The sequence below is a fragment of the Artibeus jamaicensis genome, unplaced genomic scaffold (genome assembly GCF_021234435.1).
Source record: "Artibeus jamaicensis isolate MK-2021 breed Jamaican fruit bat unplaced genomic scaffold, CSHL_Jam_final contig_1998, whole genome shotgun sequence".
Classification (NCBI taxonomy): domain Eukaryota; kingdom Metazoa; phylum Chordata; class Mammalia; order Chiroptera; family Phyllostomidae; genus Artibeus; species Artibeus jamaicensis.
The window spans coordinates 14,857,235-14,874,873 of NW_026521407.1; the positions used below are offsets into that span (position 1 = coordinate 14,857,235).

Below are 17,639 nucleotides of genomic sequence, written 5' to 3' on the forward strand. Positions count from 1 at the left end.
TGTTCATCTGCCAGGGATTGTATTTTGATTTTAATTTTATCAATTATTTTGTAATCCTGCACCATTAGTATTTTTCCTGAACCCAAGGAGGCAAATGGAAGCTAAGACAATTGCTGAAAATGGGACCCTATTTGAGGACTGAGGATATTATTATCTACCTGTTGTCATACATTCCTTTTGATGTTTGCCAACATTCACATATTCCTGGTGAATGGGAAATAAGTTAAAGGATACACACCACCATCAAAACATTTCAGGGTCCTTTTGATTGCTGTGACCTCATTTACCTGTGCAAAGCAGTGGTGAGTGGTGGGGGACCTCTGCAGAAGAAAAGCTGGGATCACTGATGACTCTGCAGTTCCTAGTGGAATTTGAGCATTTGTATGAAGCAGGAGGTAGTGTTATTGGGATTGGCCTTAATGATTCCACTCTACTTAGCCTTTCCTGTTAGTAAACTGGACCTAAAACATCTATTCATAAACATACACACTTCAAGGAAACCAGCCTCCTGAAGAACCATGTCCAGGTCAGAGCTGCTGAGGGTAGTTGAGTTAGGAAGAAGAGGTTTCTTCTAAGGTTTCAAAACCACAACTCCATCAGATACTTACTGGATGTTGAACTGTGTCTTTCAAAGAAGATTTGTATCCACAGCCTCAGCTCACAAAGTGGGATCAGAACCAGAGAACTGCTCTTCCAGTGCGCAGAGCGGTTCTTGTTTCCCCAGTGTGCGTTACCAGAGAAGTCTGGTTTTGTGATCTCTCCTCACTTCTGCTAGAAGGGGTTTGGGGGTGAAGGAGGGGTGCACCTACATTCCCAGGATAAGATGTGGCAGGACCAAACAAATGTCCCAGAAAAGCCCAAGTCTCCTAGAAAAGGCAGGATCTCCTCAGCCACTGATGACCTTTAGGTGGCTGCACAGTGTCTGCCACATTCCAGCAGAAGCTCATCCGGCACAGATTCTAGCAAGTTCTTCTCCCTTAACCACTGCAGAGATTCTGGTCTTTGTACTGTTTCATTTTTCACACTTCAATGAGAAGCTTTTTACTAAATCAACAAGTTATATGAACATTTTGTTTAACCTATATTATTTGTAGAATACTGAGCTAGGAACTGTAATTTTTAAAAATTAATATACTATAATCTGTGCCCTCAAAGGGTCTATATGTAATCTGGCAAGGAAGGGATGAAGCAAAGATACAAACTACCTTAAAAAGTGGAGAATCCCAAGTGCTCTGATAAAGGTATTTGAGTTAGAACGGGACAGAGTTTAAGATTTAAATAGGAAGAATGTTCTGTGTTTAGGGAGAGGGAGCAATGCAATTGAAAGGCGGAGGAGGAGGAGCAGCACACAACAGGTGGGGGGAAATACGCAAGTTGTCCAGGAACGTTCACCAGGGCTCTTGGGAAATACAGTGGAAAACATATGTGCAAAGAAATTGAAAAGGAACAGATTAAAAGAGTCTGGACTTAATTCTAAAGGCAATGGTGGGGGGGGGGGGGGGATTTTAAGATTTTTAAAAGGGAATTGATGCTAAAGTTGTGCTTTTGAAAAAAGTATCACTTAGCCAGTAGTGTAAGTAGTAGATTTGATGAAAGAGTTATAGTGGCCCAGCGGATCCATTACCAAGCCATTGTAGTAGAATAGATGAGAGGTAACGAGGCCCTAATCTAGGCGCAGTAGCTGTTAGAATAGAACAGAAGGGTCAAGTGCAAAAACGATTTTGGATATAAAGATTGATTGCATGTAGGAAATAAGGAGGATGCGTTGAAGATAACTCCAAAGTTTGAAGATGGATGTTTGGGAGACCTGTGATTCCATTAAGTAGAAGAAGGGGAAAAAGAGAGGAGAAAGATTACAAATTGGATTTTGCAAGTAAATTCGACATACAGGTTTATATCTTATGTATCTCCTTTTAATTTCTTAAATTTCAACTTTTCTCGTATTTGGAAAAATCAGTTATCTGTAATATACATCCAAAACCTTCTTATCCTGGTTTTTTTCACCACTGGTGAACTCTCTCCAGGGAATTTATAGATATTGTGTCTGAGAAGATCGCTTGGATTCCGTCCCATAGTCAAAGTCATTCCATGTTAGAGGGGTTGTTTTAATTGCAGAATGTACCATTATGAAAAGATAACCCAGTACATAAACGGCTCTCAGCATGAGAGGTTTGGTGTCTTCCAGCCCTTCATCCTGCTGTGGGAAGCCTCAGAGTCTGGTTATCTGACCTCCAGGGAAACAAAGGTGATAGGCCAGATAAATACCTAGTAGACCCTGAGCTGCCTGTGGCAGGTCCTAAGCTTGATCTGACATCTGAATCCTGTCCTGCTTAGGAGGCAGCCTGGAAAGTGTTTTGTGTGCAGTAAGCTGATCTCTAATTTAGTAAGTGTGACATGCCAACTGTGTGAAAGGAATTATCTTAGGCACCCTTCAGGACTAGCAAGGAAATAATAGGCTTTTTGCCATCCAAGAGCTTACAGTGTAGGCCGAGAACCAAATGTATATTGAATTTTAATTACAAAACAATGTGTCAAGTGAGCTTGATCTTTACAGATGAAAATAGACATTTTGAAGGTAGATGCAGAATATAAAAGGGGTTAAAAGAGAGAGAAGGCATGAGGTTATTGAAGGCTGACTAGTTTAGTTAAACTTTGAATTGCCCCTGTGGCCTGGGCTCAGTCTCTTTCTATGAGTCCATTTCCCCACATTCTCTCATCAGTGATAAACATGTGTTGAACTCCTGTTTTATGAGAATCTCTCAAGGAGTTTATCCCATTATAAATAAAAGGCTTTCACTGAGTTCAGAAGACATTCATTGAGAATTTATTACATGCAGGTAGGATATATTATAAAAATAACAAAATAAGGCGACATGTTAAGCAGATTCAAGGAGAGGTAACAGTGAGTGGTGAGAAGCGTCTAGGACACAGATTTGAGATGATTCCTAGGAAATGGGTAGAAGTGAGGCAAGTCATGGGGAAAGAAAAAGTGTTCCACACCTGCCAGCAACAGGACCGGAAGGTGCTCAGGAATGGGGGTTCTCAGAAGTGGGGTGCTCAGGAATGTTTCTGGGAGATGCTAGAGGCAGTGAGCTCGTCCCTTTCACCAACATACAGCATTCTGCCACGGGACTAATGACACGGAAGGACAGAGTATGACTGGGGACAGACTGTGGAGGACCTGGAAAACCCAGTAACACAGCTGGACTCTTGTCTACTGACAGCTTGTAGGATCCATTTTTTAACAGTCTTTATTGAAAGGTAACTCCCATACCCAAAACAAAAGCTGTGCTTCAGTAGAATGTTCACCTTAAGTACCAGCTTTCCCTTCTGCTATGAATGTTCGTGTTTCCTCAGCCCTGCATTATACTTGCTCTTACAGGTGCCTCCATTGCTCTGATGGACAAAGAAGGATTGACAGCCCTCAGCTGGGCTTGTTTGAAGGGTCATCTCTCTGTAGTACGTTCTCTGGTGGATAATGGAGCTGCCACAGACCATGCTGACAAGAATGGCCGCACCCCACTGGATCTGGCAGCTTTCTATGGTGATGCTGAGGTGGTGAGTACCTTTAAACAAGCCTCTGGGTCATAAGGAGAGGGAAGGTTCTCCATCCCTAATGTTTCCTGGGGTTGAGGGCTGTGTATGATGATTCCTAATACAAAGTTCTTGGATCTATACTTCATAGAGGACATAAATATTCAAAACACTGTTAAAGACCAAGAGTATGGGTATAACCTAAAATACCATGGCTGACCAGCCTGGTTCAGACCAGCAGGTGAATAAAGGGCAGGCAGCAGCACTGAGCCATTGTCCTGGTGTTAACTGCTCTGCTTGATCCACACGCTAGGTCCAGTTCCTGGTGGATCATGGGGCCATGATCGAGCACGTCGACTACAGTGGAATGCGCCCATTGGATAGGGCAGTGGGGTGCCGGAACACTTCTGTCGTTGTTACTCTTCTGAAGAAAGGAGCCAAGATAGGTAGGAGAAAGGAAGAAGGTGCTGGCCATCTGTGCCCAGGGGCCAGACTGGCCCGGCGGTCTGGCTGCCCTGGGTGTTTGGTGTGAGTGTATATAGTTTCCCCTCTGCCCTGGCCCAGTTACTGTCTAAGTGAACAGGAAGGCTCTTGTCCCAGAGAAAGCCATCTGAGCCATGGTCTACACTACCCTGTGTCTACAAATAACATGGTTATATGCCACGCCCCTAGTAGCCTTAGCCAGAAGGCTGCTCTGACCCTAAGCACACCTTAGTGCCCATGCCTCTGTACTCGCCCCACCCCGTGAGCATCCCGGATCCCTGCACGGCCCTGAGCCTTTGCTTTCCCTTGCTGTGCGTGCTGCAGACTCTCAAGGCCCTGCTGCTGCTGTCCCACTCGCTGCCCTCCCACAGACCTGTAGACAAGGGTTGGCTTATATGCTGGCTTTTTTGCTGCCTGCCTCTCACTGCTGCTTTTTCCTTCTTTTTTTTTTTTTTTTTTCACCTTCATCCATATTTTTTTTCCTCTCCTACAACTTTTTGTTTTCTCCTTTCTTTGAAGGTTGTCAGACGTTACCGAGTCGCCCACGAGGTATATTTCACCGCTGTCAGCATCAGGCGTGGTCTGATGGCTTGGTCAGCTTTGCCTTCTCCTCTTTGATTTAGCCTGCATGAGTCCCCCTCACCTCTAATCTTTTAATTTACTTCACCTTAAAAGAAGATTTTTTTTAATGACTGTTGTAGAGAATAACTTGAACTTTTCATAACTAACCCTGAAAAGCTTAGTTGGTAAATAATTCAGGCATCTGTAAACTAATCGATTTAACCTTTTCTTTCTCTCTGGGGGCTTGTTTCACGTCTGTTTGACACTGGGACTGTGCTCCCGGTTCCCAGTCAATCCAGGGGGTCCTATTCAATGCTGACAAATGAAGGGAGCCTTCAGAGCCTGAATGGTTTCCCCTGCAAGTACATATTTAAATATTAACAGACTAAACACCTGGGGACTTTGAGTCCCAGATTCTAAAATAAATTACTCTTTTTGGATATTTAAAATTGTATGGTGACATTTAAGGTAAACCCTTTCTCCCAATTTTCTTATTTAAAATAACTCCCTACTTAGCCATTGCCTGCCCAAGTATTAATGCAAGGTGCAGGCTTTGCTGCCCTCCTGTGGTGCAAACTCAGTTCAAATATTCTTATTTTAAGGTGAATCCAAGTCCAGTGCAGCTTCTTGGCAGGGGAGTCACTGAGATACTCCCAGGTCTAAACGATGAGGAAATCGTTGTGGAACAAGTTGTTCTCTCAGCAGAAATTTCCCCAGGATGTTTTTTCACCTAGCTTCCTACCACCCTTACATTGTATGAGTTTTTTACCCATCATGCATCCTGTACACTACAGGTCCAGCCACATGGGCGATGGCCACCTCCAAACCAGACATCATGATCATCCTGTTGAGCAAGCTGATGGAAGAGGGGGACATGTTTTATAAGGTGAGGGGAGGGAGGAACGAAGTTTCTTCCCAACAGCCACTGTTTTCTGCATATGGAACCTACTGGAGTCTTGATAGTTCGCATCTTTGGCTCTAGAGAAAAAGGGAGCGTGCCAGCCTTCGGCGACGGGCTCATAGGTTGAGGATCCTGGGGTTTTGCCTTCCCAATATGAGAGCAAGAATAGCCTGCACGTGCCTGTAGCTGATCAACCTGCAGACCTGGTGTTAACCACTACTAGTTATGTAGATTCCACATGGCATCTGATAAGTGGGACCTGAAAATCCATGGGACAAGTAAAACTAAAATGGTGCACCATAGATATTTCCAGTCCATGGAAGAGTCACTGGTCCTATCTTTCCTATTTAATCTATACATAGACTTTAAACTCTAACAGTACATCAGTATCCCTGAGGGATAGCAATACAAATAGCAATTACAAGATTTGCTTCAGGCAGGTCACTCGCTGAGTGACAGGACAACAAAGAATGGAGACTTTTTGTATTCACAATTCAAGCAGAAGGCTCCATACCCTAACATAAACGCTCGTGGCGTATAAAAAGCCCCTGAAGAACATTCCGTGTCACAATTACCTCCCTGTGTTAAGATTAGCTGAATCTTCTCCTAAAGGTAAATACAAATCCAGCCCAGCTTTTGGCAGTGGGTATCACTGAGACATCGCTAGGCCCAAAGATGAGGGAATGATTGTGAAGCACATGATCCCCCACCATGTAAGGAATGTACAGAGTTCCTGAGAGCAGGGTGGTATTTCCCGAGGACACTTTGAGAGAGAGTCGTGATAATCTAAGGTTCTTAGGCTTCTAGGAAACTTGATTCCTGACCCAAAGATGTTTCACAGGACTTCAGTGAAGGGCCTCTTTCACTGTCACACTTACGGACTTCAGAATGACACTGCTCTCAAGAATCTAAACCTTGATTATAACATAGCTTCTGATATTCTAAGACAAGGAGTCCCACCTCCTAATGAGAATGGGCAGAGCTCCTACTGTTCCCACCCAGGATTCTACCTTGGAAGACTCCAAATCTCTCCTTAATGAGAGGTGCTAAAGAGAAACTAAGAGATTGGGATCCTGGGTAAAGTTGCAGCCATACAGAAGAAGTGGAGCAGATAAAGACTGGCTAGAGGAATGGGGGGAGCCTCCTACCTTGTTCTCGGCTCAGCTCACAGATTTTTCAAACACAAATTGTAAGAAAGGTTCAGGGCTCCTGTGACCAGTCCCCTAAGTTGGTCATAGCTTTACATCATCTTGGAAAATCCTCCTATGTAGTCAGATAGCATCACAAACGCTAAGCTTCACTTTACTACTACCCTGCCCCCACACCCTTTCCAAAAACAGGAAAACTGATTTATATTATTTTATGTCATGAGATTAGGGAACCAGCAAACTTGTTTCAGATACTACATTCTTTGTGAGGACAAGAATGACCTCTTCTAGGAGACTGGCAAGGTAGAACATCAGCAAGGAAAGGGTTTTCCAGACAAGCCAAACTTGGGGAAGTAGTAAGAACTCTGGCGTGCTTGGGACTAGGAAGTGATATGTGTTGTGGGGATATTCAGTCAAGAAAAAGCTCCTTTAAAATGAGTGAAGTTAGTCCCTTAGGAATCCACTTGGGAAACTAGGTCCCAGGCTTTTCCTGCCTTCTGTCTCACCTTCAGTGCCAAACCTACTCTCTAGGTGATGATTGGGAGGGCTACCCCTTAGTAATAACTGGAGAGACAGGAGGAAGGGAACCAAACTCACTCAGCTGCTCAGCACACCAACTCTGTGTTTTGCCATCTTGTCCTCCCATTAGAAAGGTAAAGTAAAGGAGGCTGCCCAGCGCTACCAGTACGCTCTGAAGAAGTTCCCTAGAGAAGGGTTTGGTGAGGACTTGAAAACCTTCCGGGAACTGAAGGTGTCTCTTCTCCTCAACCTCTCTCGATGTCGCAGGAAAATGAACGTAAGTCTCTCTCGTCCCAGCTCCTTTCTGCAGGCCTGGAAGTTGACAGTCCGTGTCACTCACCAGCTTTCCCCAGGCCCCTGAAACCCTTCTCTGGCCCATTTGGAAATTGGTTGTCTTTCACAGAGCACTGACATTTGCAATTTGAAGGAAATTAACTCTTAAGTATAATCCATGTCTCAAACTAAAAAAATTAATGCTGTGGGCACTTTATAGCTTTTTGAATGTTCATAATTGCCACTGAAAGTGATTGAAATACTATCATCATCTTCCCCACCACTAAGTCAACTTTCTGGTCTTTGGGAAAATGTGAGAGCAGTTGTCACTGCAGTTCCAGCTGCGATGAGCTACAAATTTTAGCTCATCTCCTTCCTTTCAAGTCATTTGATAGATGGGCTGGAAAGAGTGCTTAGGACCATGAACTTCAAGGTTTAACTTCTAAGGCTACTCTTTAACTTTTCACTTCTTTTCTCATCTTTTTATCCTAGTACGTCATGTTCCTTCTTTTTGCCGAAAAAATTTTAGGGCTCTTCCTGGTCCTTTATTATCTCCCAAGTAGTCCATGGTCCTTTTTGCCTGCCCTGCAGACACCATCCCTGATGCCCTCAGCAACCTTGACATGCATACACCCCGGGGCCAAGAACCCTCTCTCAGATGCTGGGTATAGCTAGGACCATGTCAGGAATTGCTGACGTCCACCAGCCTGAGGTCTCACTGTGCATCAAGAGACAGACATCATCAAGCCAAACAGGAATGTTGTTCAGTAAAGAACTTGGCGGTACCACAGTGAGATTTCAGCCTCAGTGGCAATGGATCTGCTGTCGGTACCAGAAAGATTATTTGTGTGTATGATCTTCATGCCATCCATCTAAAACCTGACCATGAAAAGAGCCCCGATACAGACCGGGGTGTCTCAGAGGACACAGGGCTCTAAGAGGCAGAGTTGTGCTGGGTGCTGCGGAGAGTGGGGCTGCATCAGAGGTTCCCATGAGAAGAAGGGGCAGTGCTCTAGGGGCAGGCAGCAAGGTTCTTGTATGAAACACAAGAATATTCACCAGGGCCTCCTGTAACACCAACTAGTGAGAACGAGAAAGTGCAGGAGCTGCTGCCAACCTGCTAGTGACTTGTTTGCCTAACAAATAATCACGTCCTGGGACCAGTACTCTGCTTAGCACATGAAGTCTGTCTTCCTGGATAGAAAACTGACCATTAATTTTTTTAAAGAAAACGTTTTTACCTATGCCCCACAGCCTTTTTCTTTGCCTAAGGCCTTGTTTTCCACATTAGGGATCACAAGTGTGACCAGAGGCTACTGTGCTGTACTATGGTTTTGACATTAGAAGAGAAGGGGAAACTTCTCTCTTGTGTAAGGGTAAAATCTATGGCTTCGTTCCTCCAGGGACCCTCAGTGATCAAGAGATGCGGTCATAGCACAGACCCCAGTTACAGGCTGGGTCCTCTTGTTTTTTTATGTCCAGTGTTTCTTAAGTAAAGGACCAGTTAAGAGAAGTAACAGACCAGAGAAGTCCACTGAAATGGAAAGGAAACTACCATTTACTGAACATCTAGTATGTGCCAAGAACTGTATGCAGGGCATTCAAATGCTCTGTTGCTCTTAACCCTCACTGCGAAGGAGGCGTGGGTGAGAAAACGTACAGCACACTCTGAAGGGTCCCGAAGCAGACCGGAGTCTTGAGTCCAGGTCCGCTGCTCCTGCTGTGTCTAGTTCACAGCCCCCATCCTCCTGGATCTCACTCCTCCCTTAGGAAACCAAGCAACAGTGGGCACGGCGGGAAGGTGGGAGACAGGATGCAGTCCTTCGTGAGGCGTAGACGTGTACGTTTGCGTCAGGCACACGCGTGTAACAAGAGTTCGGGTTTCCACCCTGACCAGTGTGCATCAGTGGGCTGGGCGTCATTCCGCAAACCAAAAGGCTGCAGGTTCCGTCCCCAGTTGGGAGGCATGCGAGAGGCAACCAATAGATGTTTCTGTCTCACATCCATGTTTCTCTCCCTCTTTCTCCTTCTCTTCCCCTCTCTCTAAAAATAAAATCATTTTTAAAAACAAAGAGTTCAGGTTTCCAATTTCAGAAGCTTCATTGGGTTTACATTTGGCTTCTGGGCTAGAAAGAACTTCATTAGAAAGGCATTTTTATACTTACAGGCAGCTGAAACCCCATGAGAGTTTGAAGGGCCACCCAGGGCAAAGGCAGAAGGGACTTTTAGGCCGTGGGCTGCATGGCCAGAGCCGTACCAGGCGTGTCAGGGATTCCAGGTGTTCCATCCATAAGTGTCCAAAACAATGTACATATGATCTGTGTTATTCCCAAGTTGTCTATTTTTCATATCTCTTCAATGACTCATTTGCACACCTATTGTAATGACAGGATTTTGGAATGGCGGAGGAATTTGCTACTAAAGCCCTGGAGCTGAAACCGAAATCTTATGAAGCTTACTATGCAAGAGCAAGGGCAAAACGCAGCAGCAGGTGAGGAGAGAGAGAGAGAGGGTAAAAAGCAAGAGGTCTCTTTTCTGAAAATCTGGCCAAGGCAATGTAGGCCATCCTAGGGCATATGATATACCCAAGTGTGTCCCCGAGGATGCGTAGGGCCACGCTTCGGGGCTGGTTCCCATTGCACATCCTCAGCTTCAGACTGGCAGATCCTCGGGGCTGTGGAAATCTAGAGCATTTTGCTTTGGGTGAAAAACGCCTTTGCGTTGTCAGAGAACAGCACCTTCTTCTGAGAAGCCTTGACAATATCTCAGTCGCTTTTTAACCCCCAAAGCAGCCAGCATAAGGAGGCACTGGTGACTTAAGAAGAGGTCGCTTAAGCAAACATCCTCCCGACCCTTCTAGAGGAAACAGTAGAACGGCTCACTTACATCACAGGCTCCTCTGTGTTTTCTTGGAGGCGTTTCGGGAATCCCTGGCTTGTTTAGTCTTCCTTCTGGGGCTCCCCTCAAATCTGGTGGCATCAAACCTGTCCAAAACCCCTGCCACCGCCACCCCACACCACACATGCACAGAGACAGGAGGCCCTTGATGCCACGATTGAGAGGGCCCACGAGAAACTCCTTTCCTCGTGCCTGTCCGCTATGGTTTAGCCACTGGGCAGGAAAGGCCCCAGAAAGACCTAGAACCTGCCATCAGTGACCTTTGGATAACTTGTCACTGTCCTTGATGCCTCCTGCCCAGCATTCCACCCTTCTCCCAAATTGCCTGGGAAAGAACGGCTTCAGCTTCACGGGCACAGCCAGGGCACCGGTGTGGTCCTGGAACTCAGACCCAGGGCAAGCCCAGTGATGACAGTGGCAGCAGTATCAGCCTTAACTAGCTGGGACAGCAAGGTTCTTCGGAAGCGTGACTATCAGGTTCTCTTTCCCACAGGATAGCTCCTTTCCCACAAAGCCAATTGCTCCTTTCCTGGGCAGTATTAACGGAGAGGATGGGAATACCTCTGACAGTCGTCCTCATTTGTAAATTAGAATCTGAGCTGCCTAGTCACCAAGCCTAACCCCTTCCCAGCTTTGATGGGGCAGGAGGGAAGAGGAGCAGAACTAAGGGACGAGGGATAGAAAGGGCAGAAGACAGAATAGGCCTGAAACTTGGAGCCCAAATATCAAGAATATAAAGAAAAAGTTCTGCTGAATTAGCAAGATGTTTAAGTATTGTAGTTACTGTTTTATTCCTAAGCTGATTGACAGTGACCCTGTAAATGACAACCCCACCCCGCCCTCACACTGCCTGGTGTGCATTTGGGCACTGAGAAAGTCTTCCTGCGGGGCCTGGCTGGACTGACAAGGTGGGGACATTGCTCCACGAATCCCAGAGAGGCCAGGGAAGATGGAGGCAGAACAGGTTAGGGAGTCATTCTGGACTCGTCTGGAATGACATCCTACCTGTTTCCTTCCTTACAAATCAAGTGAAACCAAAAAAGCCCCAACACCCACAGGTGCTACCACAGTTCTCTGAAATAGTGACCGTGTTCTCCGCTCTGGGCGGTTCCTGTTGATTCAGAATAACTTCAGTTCCTGTGTTTACATTTTGTCAAGCAGACAGTTCGCAGCAGCGTTAGAGGATCTGAACGAGGCCATCAAGCTGTGTCCAAACAACCGTGAGATCCAGAGACTTCTGATGAGAGTGGAGGAGGAGTGTAGACAGATGCAGCAGCAGCAGCAGCAGCCGCCGCCGCCACCACCACAGCCACCTCAGCAGCAGCTACCAGAAGAAACAGAACCTGAACCACAGCATGAAGATATATACTCAGTGCAAGACATATTTGAAGAGGAGTACCTGGAACAGGATGTCGAAAATGTCTCCATTGGCCTCCAGACGGAGGCACGGCCCAGCCAGGGGCTCCCGATCATCCAGAGCCCACCCTCCTCTCCGGCTCACCGGGACTCTGCCTACATCTCCAGCTCACCGCTGGGCTCTCATCAGGTGTTTGACTTCCGGTCCAGTAGTTCTGTAGGTTCTCCCACTAGACAGGGCTATCAGTCCACCTCACCTGCTCTTTCTCCCACTCACCAGAACTCTCATTACAGGCCTAGTCCACCACATACTTCCCCAGCTCATCAGGGTGGATCTTACCGCTTTAGCCCCCCTCCCGTGGGAGGACAGAGCAAAGAATACCCAAGCCCCCCACCTTCCCCTCTCCGCAGAGGCCCTCAGTATCGGGCCAGCCCTCCGGCTGACAGCATGGGTGTCTATAGATCCCAGTCCGGCTCGCCCGTGCGCTACCAGCAGGAAACCAGTGTGAGTCAGCTTCCCGGCAGGCCAAAATCTCCACTATCCAAAATGGCCCAGCGGCCCTACCAGATGCCTCAGCTCCCCGTGGCAGTTCCCCAGCAAGGGCTCAGGCTACAGCCGGCGAAGGCCCAGATTGTGAGAAGCAACCAGCCCAGCTCTGCAGTTCACTCGAGCACTGTCATCTCCACAGGGGCCTACGGGCAAGTAGCCCATTCGATGGCTAGTAAATACCAGTCTTCACAAGGAGATATAGGAGTAAGTCAGAGCCGGTTGGTTTATCAAGGGTCAATTGGGGGGATCGTAGGGGATGGGAGACCTGTGCAGCACGTCCAGGCCAGCCTGAGCGCAGGCGCCATCTGTCAGCATGGAGGGTTGGCCAAGGAAGACCTTCCTCAGCGACCTTCCTCCGCATATCGAGGTGGCATGAGGTACAGCCAGACCCCACAGATTGGACGTAGCCAGTCGGCATCCTATTACCCAGTCTGTCACTCGAAACTGGATCTGGAGCGTTCCTCCAGCCAACTGGGCTCCCCTGATGTGTCCCATCTCATCAGAAGACCTATTGGTGTCAACCCCAGTGAAATCAAACCTCACCCACCAACTCCCAGGCCGTTGCTACACTCCCAGAGCGTAGGCCTCCGCTTCTCTCCGTCCAGCAATAGTATCTCGTCCGCCTCCAACCTCACTCCTACCTTCCGGCCATCCTCCTCTATTCAACAGATGGAGATCCCACTGAAACCGGCGTATGATAGGTCATGTGACGAACTGTCGCCAGTGTCTCCCACTCAGGGAGGTTACCCCAGTGAGCCCACCCGATCCAGGACCACACCATTCATGGGGATCATAGATAAAACCGCCCGGACTCAGCAGTACCCCCACCTCCACCAGCAGAATCGGACCTGGGCAGTGTCATCTGTGGACACCGTTCTCAGCCCCACGTCTCCAGGCAACTTGCCTCAGCCCGAGTCCTTCAGCCCTCCATCGTCCATCAGCAACATTGCCTTTTATAACAAAACCAACAATGCACAGAATGGCCATTTGCTGGAGGACGACTATTACAGCCCCCATGGGATGCTGGCTAACGGATCCCGAGGAGACCTCTTAGAGAGAGTCAGCCAGGCCTCCTCATACCCTGATGTGAAGGTGGCCCGGACCCTCCCTGTGGCTCAGGCGTATCAGGACAACCTGTACAGGCAGTTGTCCCGGGACTCTCGACAAGGGCAGACATCCCCTATCAAACCAAAGAGACCATTTGTGGAGTCTAATGTTTAAAAGACGTTTGTTGGAGTGAGACCCATCTGTTTTCACTGCATATTTTCAGGCTTGGTTTCCACATTCGAGGTAGTTCTCCAGCTTAATTTCTCATGTAGTTTCTGTGTGGTGTTCAGAGGTGGCAGCCCACATGCTGAAATCCTTTGCATGCAGCCGACTGGGAAGCTGGCCTCCAGTGAGGAGCCAGGACTTCGGTTTACCTTGTCTGTGCCCCAGCCACACGCTCTCTCCCTCTCTTCAGATGCCAACGAGGAGATTGTAGTGCCGTGTGCTTTAACCCAGGGAGATCAGACACACTGGTCAGCTTTTTCCAGGAGACAATCGCTTTCACTGATGTTCTTGTTGTGTAAATGTCTTTCTCCTTTTTTACAGAAATAAGGTGTCCTTGTTCATTTCCGTCTAGGAACTTTAGAAAGAGGATGATGCCCCTTTGCCTTTGCATTTGTATCCAGTGTTACCCAAACAGCCGGCCCAGTGCTCTCTCGTGCCCTGGCCTCCGCCCCGGACTGCCAGCTCCCTGCCGTCGCCAGGACTTGAATGTCCATTTAGGTTACTGCCGGTCTTCCTGGGAGGTAAAGGGTCTAGGAGAAAGGGAAGAAATAAGTCTGTTAAGTTGGAAGGAAAATGATAATATTATTTGAAATGACACTACATTGATTTTCTAAGAAGCATTTCAGGAACATTTAAGAAAACAACCAGCCCTTTAAATATTTCAGTCAGCCAAGGAAGTTGGGTGAGAATCACAGATATTTTTTAATAATTCACTGAAAATTATTACTTAGATTTTTAGCTAATAATTAACCACTAAAAATTACTGATTTTCCATGGGTGAGAGAAGGAGTAAATAAAAATATAGAAAGAAGGAAAGACTGTCCTGGGTTCTCAATGAGAGGCTATACAAAATCTTTGGAGAAATCTCCCTTTTAGGTCCTGATACATCACTGAGCATCATATTCCACAAAAAGTAAACTCTTCCTGAAGATTGGCTGGTGCAGTGATCTTGTCAGTGGGACCTTCGCCTGGAGCCAGACTTGTGCTCCTGGTCCTCTTTTTTTAAACCCAGAAGAAATTGGTTCTTTGAGAAGCAAACTGAATTCTTATGGGACTGAAAGACTTATTCCCGAAGTTCGCACCCAGGGCCATTGCAATCCATGCCAGACGTCTAGTTCCATTTTGATCTCTATTATTTCTTTTTATTTTTATTTTTATTTTCATGTAGGATTGTTTAGGGAGTGATATTTGAAAACCAGGCAGTGCAAAGTATCTCCTTTCAGGGTGAAGAAGGACCCCTTCAGCCTGGGTGGGGACACCCGAGATAGAGATTCTTCCAATGCAGTCACCCTTCACACACCTGTGTCTTGTGGTCTTTTGGCGAACTGTCCTCTGAGTGACAGGCCAGCGGGAGATGGGTGGCAAGAACACTGAAAGCCAGAGCCTAGTGCAGGCCTGGGACCGAGTGCTCATCAGTTCTTATGTTCAACATACTGAACAACTGAAACTAAAAAGAGCATTAGTTTGCTGTTATTAGGAGTCATTCTGCTCTTGTTCGTAAAGGGCTACAGGAAGGGCAGTTTCCTGAATAAAAATCCAGATGTGATCAGACCTGTTTGTCATAGTAAGTGTCCTCTGAAAGCATTGCTCAAACGGGGGGAGCAATAAGTTGAGGTCAGAAACATTTCTTTACTAATTTAGATGCTGCCAAATAGATGGACCCTCCGCCCCCAACCTTGCAATAGGCCGGGACTTGTCCCTGTGCTAGAAGCAAACAGCTGGGCTAACTCAAGGCCCAGACTCTTCCTACTCTCTCTGATGCAGAAGGACTTACCTGCTCAACCAGAGCAGAGTGAGCATCAGTGTCTCCTCTCAGTTTCATCAAGGAGATAAAATGTACAGCATTAGCACAGCCTACAGCTGGGCGCCCAGCAGCCTCTCACTCCCTCTTTGTCCAGGTCTTAAACCCTATTGGGCTTTTTGCATCTTAGCCTTTTTTAACCACCTCTCACTGAGGAGCTGCTGCTACATTTTGAAAAATTTCTCAGAAATTGTTTTCTATGTCTCTTAGAAAAGTGCCCCTGCTTATTTGGAACCTAACACGTACCACTTGTACTCGCCTACTGGCGGGTGAACAGGTTCTGATGCCACTTCTTCCCAGGGTCTCCCTTTCAGTTTTCCAGGATAAACAGGAGATTTTAGGGTCTCTACCTTATTGGGAAGGACACCTAAAATGTCAACAGAATGCAATTCTTTTTTAACCATTGGAAGAGGGAGTGAATATCACTACTGGGCGCCAGTTGTGTTTGACGACGAAATGCCAACTGGACCTTACTGGGGGAGGAGACGAAGTTCTTCCTTGTGAGCAGACTGCCCGTGCCCTGTTCTGCTACTGCACTGCCATGGGATGATCCTAGTACTGTACCTTAGGGCTGCCCTCTCCCGGCAGCATTTGCTGAACCGACGTCTGGCTTCAGGTGGGGGGAGTTTTTCAGACGAAATCAGTGAGTTCCTCTCACCCAATTCACGTGACCTTGAAATGGAGACAGTGGTGACAAACTTCAGCTTATAAGTTTCTCACCAAACTGTGTGTTAACGTTCACCAAGAATTCTTGCACTAATGGGTTTCCATCACATCATGTCTATAAATGGGTGCACTTTACTGTTTGAATTTGTAACTCTAATACTGGATATTTAAGTGTAAGTAATGTCTTCATTAGAAAATAGCAAAACCGCTCTTGTCTCTTAGTGTGTTTTTCAAGAAAAAAGGAAAAAAAAAAACAGGAAATCAAGCAGTGGAACACAACATTTATAGCACAAGAAATAACTTGTATATAAGCATCAAAAGGATTAAGAATTTTTAAATACAAAAAATATTTGCAGTGATTTTAAAGTGCTTTTCCAGCAACGTTCTTAGGACTCCTGAGACATGGTTACTTTATTTACTGGATCAGTAAGGCACACGATTAACAATTAAAATTAGTGTTTATTTACAAAGTAAAGGGAAAACCTGTCTAACATGAGAGTTTGGCATGGACAAAATGGAGACCGTTTTGTACCTGCTGTTGTGTCTTGCCCAGGCTGCGGACGTGCACTATTAATGTCCCAAGTTAATAGAGCACAAACCCTCCTCCCATGTGCCCCCTTTCTAGGTGTGTTTAACTTAAACTCGAAGGCTCAGGAAAATCCCACTAATTAGAGTCATGTAGAGTGCCCCAGGCTGCTGTCCAGAGGTACAAGTTTACTGACTTAGTTAATCCTGGATTATTAAACACTTTTCCTAAATTATTGTAAACAGAACAGCTTAGAGAAAGGTATTCTCAGCCCTTATATTGTATAGTAGTTTATGAACCCCTCTCTAAATATTGGTATTTTTATATTCCAGAGATGTACCCAATAGAAAAAGTAATCAGTATCTAATTTAATATCCCTAAGTATTTTCCTTAGATTTTTGTCGTAGATTTTGGGTTCTGTGGACGTCACCTTGCTTCACCATACTTTACCACTAGGTGTCACTGTGGCTCTGCACCAGGCTTGTCTGGTAACTAAGAAGGGCAGTGTCTGGAGGAGCTGCTTCCAGGGCAGCTGGCAGGCCCATAGGCGCAGAGAGTTCAGGAGGCAGAGAACACAGGTCTGGAATGAGGTACTCACACATCCGCGCCAGCTGTGGCGAGATGAGCCCTTTGAACACTACCTGCTTTGCACCTTCAGCCCTTGCAGAGGCTGGCAAGAGGTTGACTAGAACTCCCTTGCTTTGGTGGGTGGGTGGGTGGGTGGGTAGAAGACCTTCTTCCCCATGAGCGCCCATCTCAGTTCCTCGTGGCCTCCAACTTTTCTAACTCCAGAGGTGTCACAGTTGGATGGTTTGATTCTAAGATAGTTATTTTTGTACTGCAGAAATGCCTTGGACAAAATCAGTTGCTCACTGAATCTTTGCCACAAAATGGAATAGGCTCCCCCTGGGGGGGCAGGATGTGCCTACCCCTGCCCCAGCCTCGCCGCCCTGCCTGTCTACCCCTGGGCTGCCCACTTCTCAAGCTACCCTGAAAGGCAGCCTGCTGCTGCTTCCACACCCAGGCCTGAGCTGCCCTGGTGTGGGGAGGTGTGGCTTTTCCTCCTTGTCCTCTAGGAATTCCAGACTGACCATCTACTATGACTAACAACAATGAACAAAGGGCTTAGGGGTAAGAGCTACCTACAAAGA

The 17,639-nt window shown here is 46.7% G+C and overlaps 1 protein-coding gene across 5 annotated transcripts in view; it reads left to right on the forward strand.

The window, feature by feature from the left end:
• TANC2 (tetratricopeptide repeat, ankyrin repeat and coiled-coil containing 2) overlaps positions 1-16,169 on the forward strand; it is a 329,189-nt gene extending 313,020 nt beyond the window's left edge. For 3 of the 5 annotated variants that reach the window (XM_053655892.1, XM_053655899.1, XM_053655905.1), the window contains 6 exons: positions 3,383-3,558; positions 3,848-3,980; positions 5,373-5,464; positions 7,277-7,423; positions 9,810-9,910; positions 11,479-16,169. In XM_053655892.1, coding sequence (XP_053511867.1) covers positions 3,383-3,558; positions 3,848-3,980; positions 5,373-5,464; positions 7,277-7,423; positions 9,810-9,910; positions 11,479-13,444 — 2,615 coding nt within the window. In that variant the 3' untranslated portion in view covers positions 13,445-16,169. Of the gene's footprint in view, positions 1-3,382; positions 3,559-3,847; positions 3,981-4,536; positions 4,567-5,372; positions 5,465-7,276; positions 7,424-9,809; positions 9,911-11,478 lie in introns of all 5 variants that reach the window. The other 2 variants (XM_053655895.1, XM_053655904.1) reach the window with 1 other exon arrangement.
• Positions 16,170-17,639: the final 1,470 nt, after the last annotated feature.